Source organism: Gambusia affinis, linkage group LG10, assembly GCF_019740435.1.
Source record: "Gambusia affinis linkage group LG10, SWU_Gaff_1.0, whole genome shotgun sequence".
Lineage (NCBI taxonomy): Eukaryota > Metazoa > Chordata > Actinopteri > Cyprinodontiformes > Poeciliidae > Gambusia > Gambusia affinis.
The window spans coordinates 4,988,163-5,013,647 of NC_057877.1; the positions used below are offsets into that span (position 1 = coordinate 4,988,163).

The 25,485-nt window shown below is 40.2% G+C and overlaps 1 protein-coding gene across 2 annotated transcripts; it reads right to left on the minus strand.

Annotated features, from left to right (window-relative positions):
* Nucleotides 1–4,134: 4,134 nt before the first annotated feature.
* gabrb3 (gamma-aminobutyric acid type A receptor subunit beta3) lies at nt 4,135–22,964 on the minus strand. 2 transcript variants are annotated; one of them, XM_044128854.1, is made up of 11 exons: nt 22,400–22,964; nt 22,227–22,318; nt 22,016–22,083; nt 12,211–12,431; nt 10,997–11,079; nt 10,462–10,599; nt 9,461–9,613; nt 6,929–7,173; nt 5,644–5,727; nt 5,505–5,537; nt 4,135–4,509 (listed from the first exon to the last, which is right to left on the minus strand). In XM_044128854.1, exons 1-11 carry the CDS (start codon nt 22,477–22,479, stop codon nt 4,162–4,164), a joined length of 1,545 nt encoding a protein of 514 aa, XP_043984789.1. In that variant the 5' UTR covers nt 22,480–22,964; the 3' UTR covers nt 4,135–4,161. The 2 variants fall into 2 exon arrangements, with proteins under 2 accessions (XP_043984789.1, XP_043984791.1); XM_044128856.1 differs by lacking the exon at nt 5,505–5,537.
* Nucleotides 22,965–25,485: the final 2,521 nt, after the last annotated feature.

Below are 25,485 nucleotides of genomic sequence, written 5' to 3' on the forward strand. Positions count from 1 at the left end.
CCTCCAGGTTTAATATCGCTCATTTCGATTCATTATTGTGGGCGAGCGTGCAGATATTCCAGCTCTGTCTCATTACACCAAGAAATGTATTATTGCCACGGCCTAATTATCTTCTTCTCAGCTTTCCAAAGAAACTCAATCAAATCTCCCATTTGGTGTTTTTTTTAATTATTATTATTTTTATTTTATTGCACACACACATGTCTTGGGCACCAATATCAGAAGATCTGAAGACACGGAGTTAAGGTTCTTTTTGTTCCTCGTTGTTGTCTGACCCTAGTAGATAAATGTACCTTCATATATATTTTTGTTTCATTCATTGCAGTCTAACACAGTCTTTCTAACACTTCTGGACGGCCGTTTTGGATGAGCACGGGCTTGAATGCTAATTATCAAGCTATTTATTTTGTCTTTTTGTGTGGCTGACATTTTCTCACCCACCCATCTGACAGCTTCCCTTAAAAACGCTAATTATACAGTCAAATACTAAAAGCAGGGTTGTTGGGTGTTATTTATTTAGATTTTATTTTTGGTGGCGCGTACTGCATTCTCAGCTTATTTTATTTCCCAGGGAAGTTGTCGCTGCTGAACATACTGCACGCCTACGTTTCCGCGGCAGGCTGTGTTCTTCCACCGTCACAGAACTGGCTGCCGGTCCACACGGTTTATTTTTAAAACTCTGAAAACCAGAACGTTCAGAACGTATTATTTATTTATTTATTTATTGCGCTACTACCACTTCTGTGCAAGGAGAACTTGGTCAAACTTACGAAAATTGCAACTTTTTCGAACACCTTATGTTGACTTCTGCACGAGTACACTCTGTGGAGAGTGTACGTAAAACGTAGTGCGAGTATTGGGACCGGGCCTACATTTGGAAAACGGCGAAGAAAATCTGAGTCATTGTTCACAACTTGTCCTTGTGTTGGCTGATTGGCCCGATTGGAAGTCTACTGGATTTGAGAACTCTAGACAGATTAAAATTTAGCGGAATTACATAGGACAACAATGACTAAGCTAACGCTATCCAACTTGTCATAGAAAAATGAAAAAAGTAAACGTCACAAATAATTCACTGCACTTTTCCTGGGACCTGAGTCTTACAAGAATGTGCATAGCCTATCGTCATTGACAAAAAAAAAAAAAAAAGTGAGTTGAGCTCCTGCTAGTGGATCCCACTGTACGACTGATCCTGCTAGTGGATCCCACTGTACGACTGATTTTAATTCGCAGACACAGGTGGGAAACAAGTTTTCGAAAGGAGCCGTTCGTTAAATAATTAGAAACCTTTCCAAACTCACATGAGTGTTTTCTTCTTCTGTTTTTGTTTGATTTCTTATAGGGACCAGTGTTCCATAAGGCAGGCGCTCCCGCGTGTCGCAGAGCTCGGCGGACTTCTGACAGGTGGTGTCACTCCTACGCGCTGCAAGCCGCTCAGGCAAGCAGTGCAGATGGTGCGTCCCAAACTGTGTCTGCCAGCAGCTTTTCTTTACTTTTTCACCCCCCCACCTTTCTTTCAGTTATTGTAAAAACTTCGTAGGCCCTTCCGTACTTTGCAGGGAGAGGATTTGTGGCTAGGCGGAGTTCACTTCCTGGCTGGGCCTTCAGGAAAAGAATGAAAATCATCTCAAACTGTTTGTTTGACTTTTATGCTTTTCAATCACAAACAGGAAATTGTAATATTTCGCGAGGACTAACAAAAAACGAAAAACAAGGCAAGGCTGGAAATCACTGAGCAAAACAATGATGACGAGATAGCCAATGTGAGTTCAGTGGAGCTGAGAGAAAATGTTCTGTCACAGTATGTACATCCAGACTTGAAGGGAAACAGCTTGACCACCCTGGTCACTGCTCTAACACCATGTAATGAGACAGAAAGAGAGAAAAGTCCAGTGTGAAGTTCACTGAAAATAATAGTTTCACCAGAAATATCAAGAATAGATTTGGTACAGAAAGCATGATGACAAAACTGGAAAATAATGGGAAGTAATTTTTTTTCATATGAACCCAACATCTGGTAAAAAAAAAATAAATAAAAAAAAAATAGTAATTTTGTTTACACAGACATCTGTTTATTTAGCTTCATATTAAAACAGGAAGCTCAGCCTAAATATAAGAAGACAGACCAGTCAGAGCTCAGCACTTAATCAAAACTTTTTTGTGGTCTAATCAAAGCCTGATGTGTTGCCAGCTGTTTGCCCAGAGTTGTTAACAGTACAAAAGATAACAAAGGTTTTATTGAAAGGATTTTTCTCTTTGACTTGGGAAGAGTAAATTTGTTTTTATTTACTTCCATTATTAGTTGGGATTTGAACGATACAAACATGGACCTTTAAGGTGTTATGAAGATAATGCTAATTTAATTTATTATCCATCTAAAGTCAATTATGGCCTATCCTTTTTGTCCAAGTCATTACAGAGCCCCATTTACTTAACTGGATTGTCAAACAAAAAATAATGGTTAAGAAAAAAAAAAAAAAAAATATATATATATATATATATATATATATGTATATATATTAATGTTGGAAATGATATATACCAGTTGCATTTAGCTAAACATTTTAGTTTTGGTTGTTGTTGGCTTGGCATTCTTTCGATAATGAATACCTTACCTTTACAGCTGTATGTTGTATGTTACACAAAGCAAAAACATAGGCTATACTTAGCCAGGTGTTGAACAAACACCTGGCAATATAGTGTAAGTCAGCATCAAATACACAATGACATCAATTGTATCAGGTAAGACAGACCAAATTAAACCTAAGGGTTTGGTTGTTTTTTTTACAAACACACAGATAATCCACCGACATCAGTTTTTTTTTTTTGTTTTTTTTTTATGTAAACAAATTTCCAAGCTGTCTTTGTCTGACGGACTGAGAATAAGAAAAGTAGGATTCAGTAATGGCCGTGATCACCCTTTCTTGCAGTAACAACAGTAGGAATTTTAAGGTAAAGTAACATGTAACAATGAGTATGCTTTTACCCTGATACATTGCATTTCAGAAAGTTTGCAGAGGTTCCAGCGAGCAAAAGAGCAAGAGAACCGCTTAGTGGCATCAACTCCAAAGCAAAGCAACGCCAGACGTTTGGATCTTTGGCAACGTTGTCGCCGACTCTCACCCGATTCCAGTTGTTACGTAACAAGCTGCCGGCTCTTCTTTCCTTGCAGAAGCGTTCAAACTTCCCTGAACTTCTCACCTTTTATCACATGTCAAACTCAAACTTTACTGGATTTTATTGGGACTTCATGTGATAGATCAGCACACTAATGCCCTAAACGAAATTGGAGTACAGTCTAACCGGGAGTTAGTAAACAGAAACCATGTGCGTGTAATTTAATTTCAGAATGAATCCAGCTGATCCGTGAAGACGTTTGTTAGAGAACAAACAGCGTCACGAACACCAAGGAAGATACAGAAAATTTGAAATTGGAAAAGCGGTCCACCATCCAGTAGGACTTAGACCTAAAACATTCAGCCAGAGCAACAATGTAGATTTTTTAAATTGTCTATCTCACCCCTAAAATGTTACAATTTTATGCATGTTGGTCTATCACATAAAATAAATATATTGACACATTCGAATCTGTGGTTAAAATGTGATAAAATGTGGAAACATTCAAGGGGTTTAAATCCTTTTGCAAGGCACTGTAAGACTCATCAGTGGTTTCACTTGAACTGAGCTAAAAACCACAATATTTCTCCAAAACATCCAAAGATTAAGACAGATTTTAGTCTGCAGGTAGAAATCTGAGTGTCCACATTAGCCAAAGTGAAGACTTGTAGACAAATAAAGCCGCATCATTGTTATAAAGAGACCTGCGATAACGCGATCACGCTAAAAACACCGGTGTCCTAGCAACAGATCTCCAGCGGTGCAGAGATGTTTCGTCTCCCGGCTGTTCACAGAGGTCGCAGCAGAAGGTGGCAGTCTGTACACACAAGTCTTTTTTTCCCCCCGGTAAAAACCCACGTGACGTCGCACAGTCTGAGTGATGGCTCTCTCGGCCAAAGTCTGCACTCGCTATGCCCGGAAATGTTCGGGATTTTTACCACGTTAGGTGCGTTGCATCGAGACGTTCTCTCCGATTCCAGAAGCGGACCGAGACAAAGATGGGTTTAAAAAACAAAAACAAAACCAAAACCAAACCACAGTGTGTTAATGGGCGTAATAAAGCCAATAGATGATGTTGAATAGGGAGAAGGCGGAGGGGAATATAATCCGCGACCACCTGTCGATGGCGTTCACGTCGGTGAGGTCGGGGATTTTGATTTTAAGCTGCGACGATCGTCTCCGCAGACGGGTTTTTTTGAACTGCGCGTTCCTGTCCAGGCTGTGGCGGCCCGCTTCGCTGGGCGCGCTGGGCTTCCTGTACTGGACCCCCGAGTTGTCAAACGTCATGGAGGTGGAGTTGTGCGTCTCGCTCAGGGTGGTGGTGACCTCGTTGCTCCCCACCTCGTTGTGGATCTCCAAGGACGTCAGCAGAATGTTCCCGTGGGAGTCGACCTGGGAGAAAACGCAGACGGCAGCCGGGTTAAAAAACAAAAAAACAAAAACGACCTCGATGACATCACAGACGGGATAAAACGCAGAGCGGCCTTCGGAGAGAAGGGTCCTCTGTCCCAAAGTTAAATCACTTCACACAAATCAGATCAAGGTTGCACTGGGTGCCTGTTGTTACTGTCACGGCGAGTGCAGCTTTCCACACAGGAAGAGATAAATCACAGGAAGCTGAGATAAACACAAAAGGCACAACGTTGTAACGTAACAAATTCTATGCTGTCACCGTCCTCAAATAATGGCCAAAAGTGTTGTTTTTTGTTTTGTCTGAAACATCCTTTGAAAAGAAAGAGATGGTGATTTTTTGTTGTTGTTGACAAAAAGAACTTTTGACTTGGGTCATTATTTGAGTAAGGTGACGATATATAAGACAAGGTAAATTGACACTCTTTCCAGTCCAATCTGGTATGACTAAAGTTTATGACACAAATGTATTTGGCAATGTGTAATAACTGACTCACTTTAGCAACAATTTGGTTAGTAAAAAGGTGTACAAGTACATAAATTTATTCAATTCAATGAAGAAAAAAATCACAAACAAAAAATAGCTTTAAACAAAATACATACTTAATGATTGACAGCACACACACACACACACACACACACACACACACACACACAAATAATCATCTTAAAGCAGAAGTGTTTTGTGTGTTTTAAGAATATGTTTTTTACACATTTGTTAAATATATGACGGTGACAGTGTAAGATGAGACAGATAATCTGAAGAAACTCCCAACCAAACAGAAGAGCCAGGAGGAGGATGTTAGTGTTGTCAATCAACTCAGGTACATGGTGCTAACTGAGCTAATGGCAGAGAAACAACTTGCTGTTACAGAAAAAAAAACCCATTCATCCGTCATCATTGGTGGCCATGCTAACTAGCCTTAGCATTTACAACAGGCTGTGCTGGGATTGTGATTGACAGCGCTAAGACTCACCCTCTGGCTCTGATTGGCTGTTTCTAGCTTGCACTGAGAAAAAGCAGAAGAAAGTGACATACTGCAGCTTCAAATTGGAACTGAAACATGTTTTTAAATGATGGTTTTCAAAACCCAGCTGGCTGGGGCAGATGCTCACCTGACGCGAGTGACGGCGGCTCTGAACCTGATTGGACTGTTTAAGAGACGACGAGGTCTTCCAGTTGACTCCCTCCTTAATGGACTAGCCAGACAAAAGAAGAAAGAAACAGAAATAATGTCCTTTGTGTTTTGATCAGGTAGGCGCTGAAGGTTCTTTCAGCATTTCAGCTTTAAAGGAGTCAGAAAGGTCACCCAACAGAAGATTTACACTGGGATGATTGTTACTCTTATGTTTAAAACCTCATTCCTTAAACTTCTTCTTTGTGGATATTTTCATGAATAGTGTACTTACAGACAGAAATGTACATAGAATCATTGCAGACATAAATCCCATTCAATCTGGTGGATTCATTTTAACAAACTACTTTCATGAAACAAGAAATGGATTCAAAAGTTGTGAATTTTCACTAAATTATACGTACAGGATTAAATATACGCAAAGGCATCATAATATTTGGTTGAACGTGTTTTCAAAACCACACACACACACACACACGCACACACAAAATGGGGCCAGTGTGACCCCCGCCAGAAAGAGCACCAGGTAAAAAGCTTGCAACATTCAATTAAGCAAATAATAGTGAAGGTGTATGTAGATATTAAGCATGAAAGCATAATTTTGATCGTGAGGATAGGAGACAAAATTCAATCAATGAAACATAGTTTTTAAAATGTATTGAATTTTGGTGGAGGAAGTAAGAGAGGCACAAATGCATAATTAATAGTCTGAAATGAATTCATGGCCATATCCATGATTCGTTGTCAATGGGTACAAACCTCTGACCTCCAACCAGAACCGTCTGATAGACCGTCCTTCTGTGTGTGCAGTCTCTATTGTCACTTTGGCTCTTAACCTTTAGATAAGATTATTGCTTCCATGCTGACTTGTAAAGATGGAGGCTATCCGCCTGCAGCAGTAAATACCAATCAACGGCGATGACAAAGCCTGAATCAGCAGCTTGAATAATTTGCTGCAAAAACTCTGCCACCATAAAAAAAGAAAAATGATCAAATAACCAACGCAGTCAGAGACTGCAGTAAGTTCTTTAAGTAATTTCTTTCCGTCTGTTAGTCTTTTGGAAAAATGACATGTAATCTAACTGCAAGTTGCTGTAACTTCATTAACTTTATAATGACTCCAGGCTGAAGCAGAACAAAGTACATCCAAATGCATTCTCATTTTGCTATTGCTGCCAATATTGGATTCCACGCAAAGTAAAACAACAACACAAGTAGCACGATGTTGGCAATTTCCACTTTGTCATCAATTTGGCAATTCTCACCTTGGGTTGGTCAAACCTGCCGCGCTCATTATTTGCCTTCAGCGCCTTCAGAGCCAGTTTCTTCTGCATCTGCGGACCGCGTCCGAAGAAGATGTAGTTGACGAAGGCGTACTCCAGCAACGCCAGGAAAACAAACACGAAGCAGCCCATCAGGTACATGTCGATGGCTTTCACGTAGGGGATCTTGGGGAGGGTTTCTCTCAAGTGGGTGTTGATGGTCGTCATGGTCAGCACGGTGGTGATCCCTGGAGGGAATCGCAGTCCGGTTAGCAGGGGAATCCCAAAGCAACGAGAGACGTCAGCCTGGAGGCTACTGCCACTGATCAGTGCGCCTCCCGCTCCGTCAAATGTTTTCTGAAAACCTTTTCACAGCGCCTCACATTTTAAGCATCCAACTTGATACAAAAAGTCAATTCCTTAAAAAAAAAAAAAAAAAAACCCTAATATTTGATATAGTTTTTTTTTTAAAGGTCATACAGTGCTGTTTGCATATAGTCATCAACATCATGAATATCATATTTATCTAGAGCTTTGAATTATTTACTTAAGCTATTTGTTTTTGTGGTGGAATGATTATAAAACAACTGTAATTATATTATTATTATTATTATTATTATTATTATTATTATTTTAAGAATAACAGCTGGTTTAAATTTAATATAGTTGTATTTGATGTAGATGTGCTTAATCTAATCTACACATATTCAAAACTATACATACAGGCTCAAAAGTACATATAAAACAATCCCTCTAATATTTCTCTGGAACTTGGAGAAGGACATTTTTCCAAATACTATTGGTGTTGCAGGGCAATAAACCCACTTTATTGATTCATCTTTTTTTTTTTTGCTTTTGAAGACTTAAATTTTAGAAAAACTGGATTATTTTTCCCCCACCACCAATGCACTCTGTGGGTCTCCAATGTCCACCATCTTGTTTGACAAGCGTGTTGTGCAGTTTGCATTTATTTGGACTTTGAATTCGGTCAACTCGCAGAGGGGATGATTGAAATAGGAGCCAGTTTTTGAAAATATGTTTTGTCAGTTGTAATTTATCTCAAAGCTGCAGCATGTCATTATTATATCTTTTTTTTGTTACCTCCCCGTTTGCTTTCTGCTACCCTGCTAGCTGCATAGCTTGTTATAAATGCTCAGCATTGTCACCGATGACGGTGGACAAACGGTTTTCCTGTAATCTCTGCTATTAGAAAATTTAGCAGCAAGTACAAAAGGATGATTTACAGCGCTAAGACCCTTCTGACTGGTTGTTTTTGACTGGGAGGGGTGCATTTCTTCAGACAGCGATAATAGCTCAGAGAGAAGTTGGAGGAGATCGATGTTTTCACAGATTACCTGTCTCACAACATACGGTCGACATGGTGACAGTTTTAACAAATATGTAAAAAGCAGATTTTAATAAAAGTTTCATACTTTTATGAAAGTGTAGAAATCAAGAAAAAAATGAAATAGAATTGGAAATCAAATTTGGTATTAAAAAAAGTCTTACATTTTATATTTAATTCATATCATCCAGCCCTAGTTATTGGGGGTGTGTATTGTATATAGCTGAATATATGTATAAAATGTGAAAAATATGCATAATATACTCATATTATATGTACATATTTGAGTGCAGGGGGAGCAGAAAAAAAAAATTCAAGCTTGTACAACCAATTCAGTTCAAGTAGTTCTTATATCGTCGTTATTCCAACGTGGGGGAAAAGATATTTTCAAATACATCAGTAAAAGCCCACACCTAATATAATAATGATCCTGATGATGAGAGGATGTAATGTATATGACGCCAGAGAACTACAGGTTCTCACCAGCAGGAGAAAAGAAGAAATTTGTGAATCATCACTCACACTGTGACTGAACTGAGACGGCTCAGTGACTAACTTTCACTGATCCTGCGCCGCCTCAGACCGCAGCCTTCTCCAGGAGATGGCACTGAAGGAGACGAATGGCAGGAGCCTGCTTTCCCACAGAGCTACGAGTCTGAGGAGGAGCTTCCAAACCCGGACGTCCACAGAAGCTCCTGAAATACTCCACATGGTCTCATCGCTCTGTACGCATAGCTGAGATTTAATGATCGCTTGCCATAATGTGCTCTTCCTAACGCGGGGAGCACTTAGAGCGCAGCAAAGCTGAATGAGGGTTTCCATTAAGGCAATCGAGTTAGGAGGAGTATTGTGTTTTCAGAAAGCACAGCTGACACCGATTCTGGAACTTTGCTTCGAATGGAAACAGCTGAGCTTGGATTTTCACCCCGTAACTGGAAGACTTTGAGCTTTCTGTAAATTTCTAACTTTCTAACTGTTATAAAGACTCTTCCTGTAAGGATGTTCCAATATGAAAGCACCATTACTCCCAGTGCCAGTAGATCAGTAGAGCTGCATGAGTAAAAACTTCAACGTATGCGAGTGCTTTTGCCTGGCATTCCTTTCTCTACTTACTGTACATTTTAATCTATCTCTTTTCTTCTCCAACAAACACCAGCATGTTAACATTTCCTGCTCGGGTCACATCATACCTAAAGCCACTCTGGCAGCTGAGGCATCATAATTGATCCAGAAGGACACCCAGGACAGGATGGTGATGAGGATGGAGGGCATGTATGTCTGCAGGATGAAGTATCCGATGTTTCGCTTTAGCTTGAAGCTCAGTGACAAGCGAGGGTAGGCACCTGCAAGACAAGGCGGAAGAGGAAGCAGCTGACTTTGATTCGCCAGTCACTTTGGTTTGATTTGAGGACTGAATACTCTGATTTAAAAAAAGAGATTTGATCAAATAAGGAGCATTTGAAAGCTGGGTGGTGTATTATATGAGTATGAACATCATTAAAAAAGTTTATTCATATGAGTAAATCAGCTCAAACAGGAAAACATACCATATGGATTCATTAAACACAGTCTTTGGGGGAAAACCTAATGTTCTGTGAGCCATAACCACCAAAATTAACAGAAATAAACACTTGAAATAAATCGCTCTGTGTGTCATGAATCTATATAGCACAATAAAGTTTCCCTGTGTTGCTAAATAAACTCTTTGATGATATTTTAATTTATTGAGATGCATCTGTAAACAAAACGGAGCCAGCAAGATTTTGTAGCCCTCTGTAGATAATACATTCTAATTAACTGTGCAGAACAAGCTCTCCTTTCCTTCTAATCACAGAAAGAGACAATAATGTATTGCTTAAGGTAAAAGCAGTGTGATTATATTATACTCTATTATTCATCAAGACAAACAGGGACACACACAGCCTCTGTATGCTGTTTCTAATCCTTCAAGCTACATGCAGACGCCAGAGTTGGGTACTAACTAGTTACATTTAGCTTTAGGGGTATTACTAAGCTGTACTTCTTACTTTTACTTCAGCAACTTTATTATGAGGCAGTGCTACTTACTTGAGTAGAAATTTGTTGAAATAGTGCTACTCTTTCTCGAGGACAATTTTTGGGTCCTCTAGGCACAATGTAAGATCTGATCTGCAACCTTTGGCCACCATTGTCCCGACTCCCTTCCACCTACCAGTGGAGAAGACCACGTTCCTGGAGACGAGCTTGTAGTCGACTATGGAGAACTGAGGAAGCTCGATCCGGGTCACCCCGGTAACGGCCGTGTCTCCCCCTTTCCAGTAGAACTCTATGTCGTCTGTGGTGTACCCGTCTGCGAGGAAAAACCAGGAGCAAGGTGTGATTCCCATGAGGTGGACGGACAAAATTAATCTGTTTCTTGACTGACTGAGATGAAAATGGCTGCATGTGATCTATAGCTGTCAATACTTTAATGGCCACTCAGATAGCAGAACTTGCTAATGCTACAACCGGTCTGCATGGATAAAGTTTAGCTAGAGGGGTTGCAGCCAGTGATATTGCCCACAAATGACAGGTTCATAAATCCAGAGCAATTCAGCTGCCTGTGCAGTTTCCGTCTCCCCCACGAGACGATGAGTGTAAGAGTCTTCTTTATGAGACTCCCTGCACTCTTCATAATTTTAAGTGATGGGAAAGTGAGGCCATCTGCCCCCGTTTCTTCTACTAAGCAAAAGAGGCTGGAGACGTACAACTTTCAATTTCCAGAGTGCAGTTCTGCTCGTCCAGCGGGTATCGCCTCAGGTCCATCATGCAGGCCGCCGTCGTCGTGATTCTGACGCAAAAACAGAGAAGTGGGGAAGTGATTACGAAAATCCGACCTCGAGCCACAGCTTACGCAAAAGTAGAAGGGAGTGGGGCTTGTTCTGGGTTTGCTCCAAAATAAGTCAGAAAGGTAGGGCTGGAACATATGACTTAAAAATAAAAATAGTTTCATTCCAGATCCAAATTAGGATTTTATTAGAGTTTTTTTTTCTTGCTTTCTTTTCTAAAAAAGAAAAAAAAAATACAGGTTTTAGTAAATAATTTCAAAAGTGGCTTTTATTTCAGTCATTCCTTCTGTGAGTTGAATAACGGAGAAGAAGGGCCGGACTATAGTAAATATAATCATAATATTGGAAGAATAAAGACACAATTTTACTAGAATGTGTTAAAATTAAGAGAAAAAAAAGTTGCTTTTAATGACTAACATGCTTCCACAGAGTTAAGTATTTACTTATCTGTAAAACTCATAACAAAGTTGAATTTGTATAACTCTATTTGTGTTGGAGTTTATTCTACTAATATTATGACTTTATTCTCATACTTGGAAAAAAAATTACAGCCTAAATTAGGAAAACATGGTTGTCAAACAAAATGGCAGGCCTTATATGCGCTGACATTACTCAGAACTATGGAAATAAATAAAAGCATGTTGGTGAAAAAAATCCTGATTTTTCAAAAATTAAGCCTTCAAAAGAACCAAAAATTAAGTTTTTGAATGATATCCATTTATTGCCCAGACCTAGAGTAGCAATGGAAATATTTCTTAATTGATATCATTTTAAAAGGGAAGTGTTAGGTATTTTCAAGGCACATAGTGCCATTTTATAGTGCAATCAAGAAACTGTGTTACCTTAAGCTATTATAAATGTGCAATGTCAAACATGACTTAAAAGAAACTTGACTTTGAAAATTAATGTCTTAAAATTGGGCCTCTGTCTCTTTAAGAAGCTCCCGCTCTTTCCAAAGCTCCGCCTTCAGCTCATTATCAAAACAGCGTTTCTCCATTAAACCTTTAACATCATATTTAGGAGTAGAGGACCGAGAAGCAGTCGCTAGTCCTATCCTGAATAAACATGTCAAAACTGCTAAGTTTAAATAATATTAGAAGTGGGCTCTCACAGAAAGACCTAAAGGCTCTCACCTGAGTCCGTAGAGGACGGTTCCATCCGGGTGGAGTCGAATCATTCGGTTCTTAACCGTAACCCCGTGCACAAAGGATTTCTTATCGTTGAGGAAGTATGTGTCTGGGACCCAGAGCTGGTCCGCTACTCTGTTGTCCAGTGTCAGGTTGAGGGGAATCCCCACATAGGCCAGCCTCTTATCCCTCCAGTACTGCTGGAAGTACATGGTCAGTGTGTAGTCCTGTGTAAAATAAAGGAATGCAGTCATGTACCTTAAGACAGCACCATGGAGTATTAGGGCCATTGTAGACAGAAGTAAAAGAGGCGTAAATTTGCTAAAAAAAAAAAAAAAAAGAAAGAAAAGAACTCAGAAATTTTGAGAGGAATCGCAGAAATTCAGCATACCACGATTGCAGCTTGGTGCTATTTTTGTTTTTAATTTTTCACAGGAAACAGAAGTGATATTTATGGGAATAAGTACCATCTGCCAGGAGCAATCATATTTTCAGAACCAACGCAATAAGAAATCAGCGTTTCCCCCAGTGTATTATAAGCCTTGCGGGCCACCAGGCTTTAATTGTGCCTCCACCAGGCTAAGGATCATTTATTTATTACACCTTTTTATACACCACTAACTCCATAACCACTGCCTGTTCTTTTTTTGTCTACATGCCAACAGCTTCAGTAAATAAACTGACAAATCCAACAATCCAGGACCAACAAATTTATGGACACTGTAATTAGGATGAAACAAATAAAGTGCAAAAAACTGCTATTTATTTTAATTGCATTGTTTTATATTTGCGTGTTTTTAAAGACCTTACAGCTGGTGGTTTACGTATTGCTAAAAATGTTTTCCAATAACACATAATTACCTGGTCATTATTCCAAATTTCCTGTCAACTTTAAACATTTTTACCTCTAAAACAGACATTTCTCTGTTAAGAGAGTGGACGACCGCCCCACCAGGCCTAACAAGTTTTCTGGGGGAAACTCTGCAGCAATCATTCACAAGCCTTGAAGATGAACTCTGACACAACACATTCAATTCAGTTTGAAGCTGATAAATAATGGCTTTTTTTAATATATATATATCGATAGATATTATTAATTACTACCAGCCATACCTGCAAAGGCATGAATCATTCATTCAGCTTTCATTTGCGGCAACCTACCATAAGTTGATCCATCAAACACAAGAGCTTCTCCTGGTTCTTAATGGAGCTCTTTACAAGCTCTCTTGGTTTTGTTCTGCTGACTAATGCTCTCTTAAATAAATAAGCAGGCCTCGGGAAATAAATAAAAACACGAAAATGCTCGCTGAAGTGGCACATTTACAGGATGAAGTGTTGCAAAAACGGGCAAAAGTCTCACACCGAAGCAGCATGTCGGGACGAAACGACCCAGGCGTAAAAAGCGCGTTCTCTCCAGGGAGGACTGACGAACTTCCAGCTCGTTTTGAGCTGAATGGATTACACTCCGCGATCTGAGAATGTAATATGATCCAGATATAGTCCTATAAATAATTCAGCCTGTGTACAATAAGTGTCTCTTCCAGTGTGTTGAAAGCTTGTCCCTGTTTGCTGTGCGGGGTTCGTTTTATTAAACCACACAGCGGGCGTTTTCATCTGTCAGACTAGATCAGGTCTCCAGGTCTCGAGGGCCGGTCTCCTCCAACCTTTAGGTGTTTCTCTACTTCAACACACTTGAGTCAAATAATGAGGTCATTGGCAGGACTCTGGAGAACCTGACTGCACTTAGGAGGTGATTCAGCTGTTGGATTCAGGTGTGTTGGACCAGGGAGACATCTAAGAGTTGCAGGACACCGGCCCTCGAGGACCAGGACCGCCCAACCCTGGACTAGATGATGGCTGTGCAGTGGAGCCACTGGATTTTCTCGAAACCCGTTTCATGCTGATGGGGTTATTCAGTTGTTTTTCCTCCTTGTTTAGAGATACTCTCCCCCCCCCCTCCTGACTCCCTCACGGCTTCTGTACAGGCAGGATGCCGTTCTGCATATGTGGGTTGATGAATCAGAGTTGCACAACAGCTCTTGCGCTTCGGCAAAGAAGTTCTAGCAACATACTCCTTCCACGTCTGGGTTGTGGCTATTTTAAACAGCTTAAGATCTTCAGATCCCACTTTAGCAGCTCCCCTAAAACGATACCTTAGCTTCTCCGAAGCAGAACCTCCAACATATCTCTTCACTGATCTGGTCAGAGTGGGATACATTCCAGGCCTCGGTTAGTCACCACCGAAAATCACTTTTTTCTCACAAGGAGCCATGTAGGGTTGCAATTTTTTCCTCCCTTGATACCGAACAGTTTCATTTAAAAAATGCATTTTTAGTTTAAAAAATAAATAAATAAATAAAACAATCAGAAAAGGGTAAAACACTTTTTTACACCCCTGATACACAAGGTACAAAACTTGGAATTTTCTAACTTCATTAACTTGGGTGTGGTTTGAAATTATTCTCCACACAACTCCCTTCAGAAAAGTGTTTTCTCATCTCTATCCAGTCTTGTCTATTCTGAAATTCCTAAATAAATTTTAGGGTAAGCCCTGTCGTTGTCTGCAAAAGCTACAAGGTGCACTGGTCAGATCAGACAAGACACCCTGAAGACACCATGCAGCATTTGCCAGGCTTTATGACGCTTTTCATCAGTCGAAAGGAAAGTGGATGGTGTGAAACAGGGAAATAATGGAAGGAACTTTGTAAATTAGTTATTGGTTAAACACACCACCAGAGCTATAATGGAATGGTTTAGATTAAATTATAGAATATCACAACAACAATCCTGGGAAAACTTAGAAAAACACTTGATGATCTATGTTCACAGGTATTTTGTGAGGTGAACAATTCAGTCTCTAGATGAGTCAGGTGTATTTTATTTTATAGCAGTTGTTTTGGGCTTTTGATTATGTCATTATTATTCCTTGAATTCTTCCTTTGATTAAATCAGCCTTGTTTCTGTTTTAGTCCATTTCTGTTCAGTGAGCGGTTTCTCGTGTTTATTTCTTCCTTGTGTCTTCTAGACTCTCTTTCTTCGTTTCCTCATTAGCTCGCCCTCGCCCCCTGCTGCCTCTCGCTCTCTCTCCTCAGTCTGATTTCTGCTGGCTCCCCTCACACCTGCAACCCGTTAGCTCATCAGCCCCTGTCTGTTGCTCCAGCATTCAGCCTCACAGTACAACACTTCTTCTGCTCTCACTCCTTGCTGGTTCTGCAGGGAGGAACCAGCAAGGAGTGAGAGCGGGGTTAGTTCCCCGTTGTTCCTGGTTCCTGTGTTTCTGTTCTGCTCTGGCAGAACAATATCTAATGATTTTGATATAAAATGCTGTAAAAAGAATAAACTTCAGACAGCGTCTACCTGCATGTGGTTATTATTGAAATGGCTCCAGGTAGGGGTTTTTGGGGAACACTCCCCTGAAATGGATCAATGGCAATTTTTTTTATACCAAGTTCGGCTTTTATTTCAGAGGAAAACATGGAGCGAGAACCTGAGATGGAGATCCGCAGTGGGAAGTCCAACAATGCACTTCTTACAGCCACACAAGTAGGACAGCTAAACACTAAAATTAGGCCTTTTAGCTGGGTCAAAAGAGGCAACGGCCCCACTGTTAATAATGGCGTATTCTCAGTTGCTGCAGGAACGAACATCGATGTTCCCTCATTTTAGAATATTCTTATTAGCTTATTCTGTTTTACTATTGGTAAAAGAAACATTAGCGCCCATTTAGGTGCTAAACCCCTATAATGGAAACGTCTTGGTGGGTGGGAAATTAGATTTGACTGTCATAATTTCATCTCTCCTTCTAACTCAAGCAACATTTGAGAATGATGACTATAAATGGATTTCATTAAATGAAACAGGAAATTCACAAACTAATAACTGTGAAAGACAACAACTGTATTAAAACTCATGTGTAACCAGATTTCAGGAGTCCAAACAGCAACAAACCCTCTGCTCAGAGAGGCAGCCCTTGTTAACACAGTTTTTATCCCTGGAGGGGTAAAAAAAAATTTACATTTTAAAAACAGCATTTTGCATTTATTTATATTATCTTTGTCTGATATTAATGTTTGATGATCTGTAACATTCAAATGTGATAAAAAATACCAGAGAAGTCCATATGAGGGTTTGAACGTGGCCAAACCATAAAGGAGATTAAGGGTGTTTCCACACCTAATTGTCCAACGGATTCAATTCAGGACCAAAATTGCAATATTTGCTACATTCTCAGTTGGTGTCATTTGCTTTCAAACGGTAAAGCCTTTGAAGAACCTGTTCCCCTCCTCACCTGTGGTGGTGCTGCAACAAGAACCACTGAAGGAAGCGACACAAAAACCTTTGGAGAAGATATGAGCGCAACTTCATTCTTCATGTAATCAAAAACGGAGTAGCGTCAGATTTTAGCAGTTGTAGAATTTCTCTTGTGTTTGGCGAAAGATTTCTCGCGCTAGCACTAGACCCACACGTTTCTGTTGGTTATATTTACCCAGAATGGCCTCTGCTGTAGTCCACTTCCTGCTGTTGGAGCGGTCTCTGATCCACTTCATGTTCACATATACATTCGAACTGCACTGGAATTCACTTCAACCAAAGAGAGACTTTGATTGTGCGTTCGTGTTTCCCCAAACAAATCGGACTTTCTAGACAAATGACCCAGAGTTTGATTAAAGCAGACTAAACAAGACTGGTGTGAATGTGTCCTAAAGATTAATGGATGAACATAAAACCTAAACTAAGTGCACTTTCTGGAAAATATGTATTCCTTTGCATTACGAGATAAGTGTTCAACAAATAAAGCACCAGTGTTGACAACAAATCTCCTAAGACTTGCTACATACTTCAGCATCGCCTTCACTTTGCAAATCAACATTAACATAAACCTTCATGCGATCTTAAAATTGCTTACAAACAGATATTCTAAGAGCTGAGCGTAAAAATGCCTGCAGACAGACTGTGGTTTAGGTTGCCGTTCGTCATGCAGGCCACAGGGGACACTGAAAAACATTTGTTTTCAGCAACAGAGACTAAATGAGACCCGGTGGGAGGGTGAGCCCGTCATCTTCAGTTTGGAGAATTCACTATCTCATACTCAGACATGGTTCCTGCGAGCCAGTCAAACAGTGTTTATGTCGACTTAACACCGCTGTATCTGCTGGGAGTACAAGAATAGCACTCAGTGTTCCTGCCCTGTGTAAGGAGTGTCTATCATCGCTTCACGAGACAGTCAGATCTTCCCTGTAGGATTCAAGTGCAAGACAATGGTTTGTCATGCACTTGACGATTTCTATCTCTGCATCCATTAAATTTCTTTCTGTTACATGAAGTGGACACATGAGGTCCAAGTTTTAACTATTTATAGTGAATCTAGCTTTTTCGACCTGGTGAAAAGCTGGATAATTTTCTTCAGCCTCATTACACCGACTAAAAACAGAAGTTAAACATTTGATAGAACTGGGTCTTTGGAGGGTCTTGTGGAGCAGATCAAGGTCAGCAGCATGCTACCTCTTTCTTTCTTTGGAGAAGGCTATACAATAAACAAAGCTACTAAGTAGAAACTAAGTTTTTTTTATAGTACTAGCACATTTTTCCATTTATATTAGTAGAAAGGGTGGAAAAAGTTGACAAGTGATGGTTAAATATAGAGCAAAGGCTGATTTTCTGTTCTTTCCCCCAATGGTTAATAACCTGAATAGACAGTTAATTTTTATGTTTATGTGAATAGGGTGTAAAACTGATGTCATCATATATTGTAATTGAATACTAAATGTCTTAAAGTAAAAACATTCTCTTCCCTTGTCAGGAAATAGAAACTTCTTTTCAGATCATTTCTTGAATGCCAGTGACTTGCACCACTTTATTGGAATACGTTTTTAAGAAATGTGGAGTTCATTGGTCTCAAATGGCTTTCATACTTGGTGTAGGCTGTACAAATAAATGAAGCTACTGAGTGGAAAATAATGGCAAAATGTCGACATTGATGGTTAAAAGCTGAGTTTCTGTTTCTTTCAACGAGGAGTAACCAGACGGAGAGTTTTTCTCTCAGTGGCGTTTTAGCAATGTCGTGCGTTCTGTGGTTGATGGACAATTAGTTTTTAACTCTGTGTTTATCTGAATGTTTCGTGGATGTAAAATTTTATGTCATAATTAATAATCGTTGAAAAATAAATGTCAAAATCTACATTCTTCCATTCCTAGTAGCTTTGTTTTTTCTTTCCTTCCTTCTCTCCTTTTATTCTTTCCTTTCTTTCTATCTTCCTTCCTTTCTTTATGTGTAGCAACCACTATAAATGCTAAGGCTAGTTAGCATTTATAGTGCTTAATGCTAACTAGCCTAAAAGCCAACTAGCATTTAGGCTAGTTAGCATTTATGGCTACGTAGCCATAAATGGTTTAGTGATCTGTGGTAAATATGGCCAAAGATGATGGGGTAAAAACTGTTTTCCAGAAATGGTAAGTTGTTTCTTCGCCATTAGCATTGACTGACAGCGCTAAGACCCTCCTCCTGGCTCTGATTGGTTGTTTTTGACTGGGAGCGGTGTGTTTATTCAGATGGTAATAGCACAGCTTGGGGAGGAGTTTGATGTTTTCACAGATTATCTGTCTCATATTACACCATCACAACATGGTGACAGTTTTAACAAATATGGGAAAAAGATATTTTTGTAAAAGTTACATCCTGCAGCGTTAAGCACCCTGACAGAGTGTCGGGAGTGTGAAACTCTGCATGTTGCTCACAGAGAACTACACCAGGGCTGAGTTCTTCTTACTTTTTGAGCAGTTGGACCTTGCAGCTCTTTGCTGCTTTGTGTGTCTGACTAATTAACTGAACTCCCTCCATTACAATCCCAGAGAACATCTGTAATTTTTAAGGGTAACGCTTCCTTCAGGCAGAAAGTTGCTTTGTGTTAAAGTGTCAAAATGGATGAGGACGTTTTAGCACATGATGGATTTGTCTTTCAGCTGACTCAGACTGAGGCGGTGTGTAAAAAACACCTCTGGGAGCTTTACTGGATTAGGAGCTTCATGGACAGGGGGGCATTTCTGAACTGTGGGTAAGATCTAAAATAGTTGTACCTGTCCCATTTCTTTTGTCCTTTATTTGCCAATTATGTAAAGTAAATATGAAGTAGGAATTGATATAAGTAGCAAATATTGCAGATTGGAAGTGTTCTTTTATTTCGGTACCTTAATAGAAAACAGGTAAATTGCTATACATGGTATAGAAACATGCAACCACTTGCTTGTTTCTTGCCAATGACTTTTATCATGGAATGTCTTGTATAAGTGACTTCTTTTTTTTTTGTTCGTCTTGAATCTGATGTTGTTCTAACTCTGCAGCATAAGCTATGTTTAAATTGGACTACGGCTTTTCTGCATTTGGTCAGGACACGGTGAAGTTCACTCTTCTGCAGAGAGGCTGCATCAGACAGATCTGATCTACCGATTCCGATTTTGGCCGATTCTTTCGTCTGAAAAGTTTCTGAACAAAGTAACTAAGTTAGCAACACCTGAGTGAGTACTGCTAACCGCACACGTGCAGATGGGTGGATCTGTCAGTCAGTCCTCTCTGACTGACAGACTTTATAAACAAACTTATGGTAAAATCATACATACAGTAGCTGCAGGCATTAAAAATAAAAGCCTATGTTTTGAGGTGGCGTTAAAGCAGAGCTATCTGTGATCCTGTGTGTTTGATCATCAAGATGCTGAGGCTATTTTTAGCTGCCTCACGAGTCAGAAGACGCAACTACATTATCGCTAACAGGGCCGGATCGTTTTTAACACATGCTCAAGGGCCATTTGACGATATGTAGAGGGGTGGAGAGGGTGTTATCTTCTAGATGAGACCAATCCTCAGGCTGGAGGGGTAGATGCACTTCCTGGGTCCCCATCTGCATGCCCGGAGCCATTAGCACAGACAGTCTGATCTGATCACCACAGACGAGACGGCATCCTTTCACATGGCCCAGCGGACAGCGAGAGCCAAGTTAAAAGTGGGCGTGGCCTTTGCTTTTAGCCAGTCAAGTGCTCATTTGTTTTTTGATACATGATGAAAAATGTTCAGAATTGTGCCTCATAACCCAGATTGGGTTATGAGGCACTATGACTGCAACATGACCTAATCTCAATCCGGAACAACTTCAACTACACTGTCCCTCCTAATGTCAGACATTATGTCTACGCCATTATGTATCCTTTAATCAAAAAAAGGCTACAATCTAAAACATAGCATCTCGATTTGCAACCCATCTAAAGCAAGAGAAAAAAAGTCATTATTCAATTTCCACAATGTTTTGTGGAAGCTTGAAAAAATGAAGTCTGATAAGGATTTACAAAAGAACAAAAAGCTTAAATTAAATGACTTTCATGTAAGAAAGACTAAATTATTCTTTGAGGTTGAACTGAATAGATATCATTTAAAACAAAACTGCAAAAATGTACTTTTTCTCATATCTCTCATACATTGATCCAGAAATGATGACGAATGCAAATGTGAAGCAAATGGCAACGAGGATAATGATGGGTTTCAGGACATAAACTATTAATTATCTATATTCCTCTTTGAGGTTTTCATTGGTTTTTCTTTTAATGCGTGCTTTAAGTTTGTGATGTTTGCCATCTGCTGATTCCACCTCAACTGGTTATGTGACATATCAGAACCGTAGTCAATTGAATGACATGCAAATCCAATGTAATGCACATTTACAGTGAATAAACAGACCAGAGGGTCATATAGTGGAGGTGGATTAGGTTTGGTGGTGCTAACTACTTTGACTTGGTGATTTTCTTGGCACTTACAGCGGGTGGTGCATGAATTTTAGCATGTTCTGCCAGGACATGCAGTTGGTGCTTGTAAATTGTTGCTAAGTTATTCCTAAACTTTTGTAGTGCTCTCGCTACAAACGGCTCAGGGGCTGGGATTGCAGCAGGACAGAATTCAATTAAACACCGCTGACGATTAAATGTGGCTCAAACCTGGAGGAAAACAGGAGGCTCGAGTCGTTTCGTATGCGGCGTGTTAAAATCAGTCTCAAAAACTGCTGATCTACAGGGTTTTTCCCGTCTCTCAGGTTTACAGAAAATGCTCTGAAAAAGAGAAATTATCCAGCAGCAGCTATGCGAATGAGAATGCCTTATTGGTGTCAAAGGTCAGAGAAGAATGGCTGACTGGTTTGAAATGGCAGAAAGTCAACAGCAGCTCAAAAAAAAAGAAGAAAAAAAAAGAAATCCTTGTTACGATTAAGGTGTACAGAAATCTCATCTCTGTGACCTTGAAGCAGATGGGCTACAGCAGCATCTTACTGCTACCAGTGATCATCTGTTCTACTGATTACCAACATAACATTTCTGATGTTGGAAGATCCATCTTCATTTCCTTTTTTAAAAAAAAAAAAAAAAACATTTAAAAAAGCAAATACACAGTTCCTCCAGGCGTTTGCTAATTGCTGCTGGCTAGTTTGAAGGAGAAGAGCAGGGGATCTGAGGCAGAGTACAGATCTCCTGCTCTGTGAGGTGGAAGCTTGTAAACTGCACCTCAGAGGAGGAGCTTCATCCTCACATGTGGCACTCAGTATATCCCAAGCAATACGCAAAGCTAAATGGTTTGCAATGGGAAGATGAAAGGATTTCTCAAACATGCATGAAAGAATCAGGGCAACATTCTAGGTATGTTTTTGATGAGGGAATAATATGATAACATGATGTAAAGCTCAAAAAAAGTCAATTTTACATTTTACTGCCTATTTAAAACTCAGTTCCAGAAACTCAACCCATCTCGCAGAATGTGATCAAAGTTTAACACAAAACTTACCATATTAACTTCTGATACCATGTCTATGCTAGCCACATCAATACTCATGCCAACAGCAACCGGTGGACCTAAAATGAAAACAAGCAAAATTCAATAAAATAAAGGAAGAATTCGATACAATAAAGGGTGGCTTATCGGTCCTAAAATTAAAACAGTTGGAGAAAACATTGATATGAAATATAACAATAGCAATAAATAGCCTGAGTCATACCTCCAAAGTCTGGCCGGAGACGAATATCATATCCTTTCAACAGTTTGTCCACAGTTTCTTTGACAACCGACATGTTTCCCGGCTCGTTGACGCTGAAAAACAACACACAAAGGCTGTCAGTCCTGGTGGAGGACACTTTGGTGTCCGGTTGGACCCCGCGCAGAGACTCTCACCTCTGGGCGCAGCACACCACAGCCACGACCAGCGGCAGTGAAAAGGCGTACAACACCCCCTTTCCCTGGCTCCCCCACATTCCTTATGGACTCTCAGCGTTTGGCTATTTTTAATGGCCAAATGGAGGTGCGAGTGAAGCTCCTAGCTAAGGTGGGAGTTGTTCCACATCACTTCTGCCTCCGGGTCAGTCTGTGTTGCCAGCCTTCAGCAGACACAGGCGCGGTAACTCGGATGGTCCATCCCTGTGTGAGAAGACGGCGGAGCCGCACACAGCCGCCTCGCGGTGGCCGCTCCGCACTCCCAGCAACATCCTGGGTGGAGGCTGCTTCCAAGCACTTTTAGCTCGAACTACGGCGGAGTTTTGTCTGGTGTTCACTTGTTAGCACTAAAAATCCTCTAATTACCGTCGTTCATGATAAAAGCCGCGCGGCGAACCCGAAAGGGAAAAAGAAAGGAGTTTGCCAGAGTTGAGAAAATGATGTAAGCGCCATACCTAATTATTAGAGCACGTGATTTCAGAAATCTACAGGCGCTGTTTCTTTACGGTGAGGACCAGAGCTGTAGATGCTACAGGACAAATGCTCATGACAGTGAAACCGTTGTTAATGTACAGCAGAGGTGTCAAAGTCAAATGGACGGAGGGCCAAATAAAAAATTTAGCTACAAGCCGAGGGCCGGACTGATCGAATGTTCATTGAAATTTTTTTAAATGACTCATGTCTAGTGAACCTAATTGAACCTACTGAAAACCTAACAAATATATTCCAATATGATCAGATAAATAAAGCAATATTTTCTTATGGCTCTGTCAGTAATCTTTAATTTTCAACAGACACAACTGAAATATTTTTAAAATATAATTGGATTGAAATACAATAAAATAAAGTGCAAAAATCTATTAATCAAAAACAACACTTTCATCAAGGAGAAGTAACATGCAGTGAAAACAAATATTAAACTCAGTGTCCACCTTCCTTTTTGCCATTTTTGATGGGTATCTGAAAGTTAATTTTACAGTTATGCTGACGACTGCTGTGCTAATAACCCTTCTAGACCGGACGTGTCGCCGGCGACACATCTAAATTTGCAGTACCGTAATTCCGCCACACGTAGCGCTAAGTGGAAAAATTCCAACTGTTTCTGAAAGGGGAGACGTTGCACTTTCCAGCAAGTATCGGGTTAATACGGTAACTTCGCAGCTGCAGAGAGTGTAATTAATCCGGGGGGCACTCATTTAATAGACGGTATATTTCGGAAATAACTTGGTGGATATTGAAAGTTCCGGTTGTTATGGATACATGGGTAAGTACATCATCTCACAGAACATTTAAAGAACTACTTACAGTTCAAATAAGGAAGATATTTTTTTTCAGACGGGGTGCCGGCTTGCTGCGGTCTGCGGGCCGGTTCTAATAATAAATCAAGATCATCCCAGGGGCCGTAAAAAATCTTCTCGCGGGCCGGATGTGGCCCGCGGGCCTTGACTCTGACATATGTGATGTACAGGATCAGAACAGAAGTCGGTAAATGCTGGAGTCCTGCTTTTAAATCGACGCCTCCATGTGTATCTACTTCTGTTTATTTGCAAAAGTTATTCGCACCTTGTAATATTTTGTCCCATTACAGCCACACTGCGGTGTATTTCATTGGGATTGTGAGTGATGATGCAAGGAAAATGATGCACATTCAAAAATGTTCTACAAATAAAATCTTGTGCTCTGCATTTGCATACAGTATTGCCTTTCTGAGTTCAAACTTTGTAGAACCACACTTTGCTTCAACTGTATCCGCATTTTTTTTCTTTCTTTCTTTTTTTGATGCATACCTCAACCACCTTTACATGGGACAACTACGAGATGCACTCCACAAATCTGCCTTTATGGAAGAACGGACAGAAGAGAGCCGGCTGTTGAAAGTCAGCAGAAGTTCTTGTGCACTTTGGACAAACCATAGGGGACACAGCAGAGAAGTGAAAGTACATCAACTCAACTCTTTCAGAACTTATGCAAAGTTCAATGTGTGGGTGGGGGAAAAAAGAACCCTTGAAAATCATCCTAAATAATTCACCCCCTCAGAGAGCTGGAGTCGGAGAAGAATTTTGGCCGGGCATCAAGGACCTGATTTACAAGGATGTGGCCCCTGAGCTGGAGCCAGATTCGATGCGCTACCAAATCTGGCTCCAGATTTCTCAAAGTTTCTGCTAATTCACATTAGCAGAAATGTACTAATACACATTTCTACTAATTTGCATTGGTAGAAACAATTTCTACTAATGCAACTATTTTTTTTAAACAGTCACCATATATTAACAGTATACTGTAGTATGAGACAAATAATCTGAAAAAAAGAAAAAAAAAATCAAGCTTTTCTGCCTTTTCCCATTGCTCTCAGTGCTAACTAGGAACAACCAATCAGAGACAAGAGGCGGGTCTTAGAGCTGTCAATCACCCTCTTGTGGTTGCTTATCCTCCCCATTTCCTCTAGGCTACGCTGCAGCTAGCAGAGCATATCGTGAATGTATCGAGTATTACTAAAGCATACTCGTCGATAAACGGTTTTCGTGTAACAATAAGTTGTTTCCCCAGTGAGTACATGAGGATGATTGACAGCCGTAATCCTGGCTCGGATTGGTTGTTTTTGGTCCGGAGCAGTGCATTTCTTATGAGGGCAATAGCAGCTTAGGCAGGAGGTGGAGGAGATCAATCTTTTCACAGATTACCTATCTCATATCACACTGCAATGACATGGCGACAATTTTAATTAACATGTTAAAAACATAATTTATAAAAGTTACATACTGCGGCTTTAGAGTCTACCATCTTCTCCTACCTGTATTAATTTGTAGTAGAGTGAAATTCTTCCAGAGCTAGTGGAACACGACCAATAGAAAACGAACAGCCTAGTGGTTACAGTTACTTGCAAGGATTTCCTGAGAATGTTTTTCAGTTTTTCTTTTTTTTTTCTTTTTTTTCGTCAGCTTGCTAATGCGTTTGTGGTTGAGAGAGAAACAGAGCGAGAGAAGGAGGTTCAATAATGCAGCAAGGAACTGGAATGTACTGGACCCTCAGAAACTATTTCTCTTGAT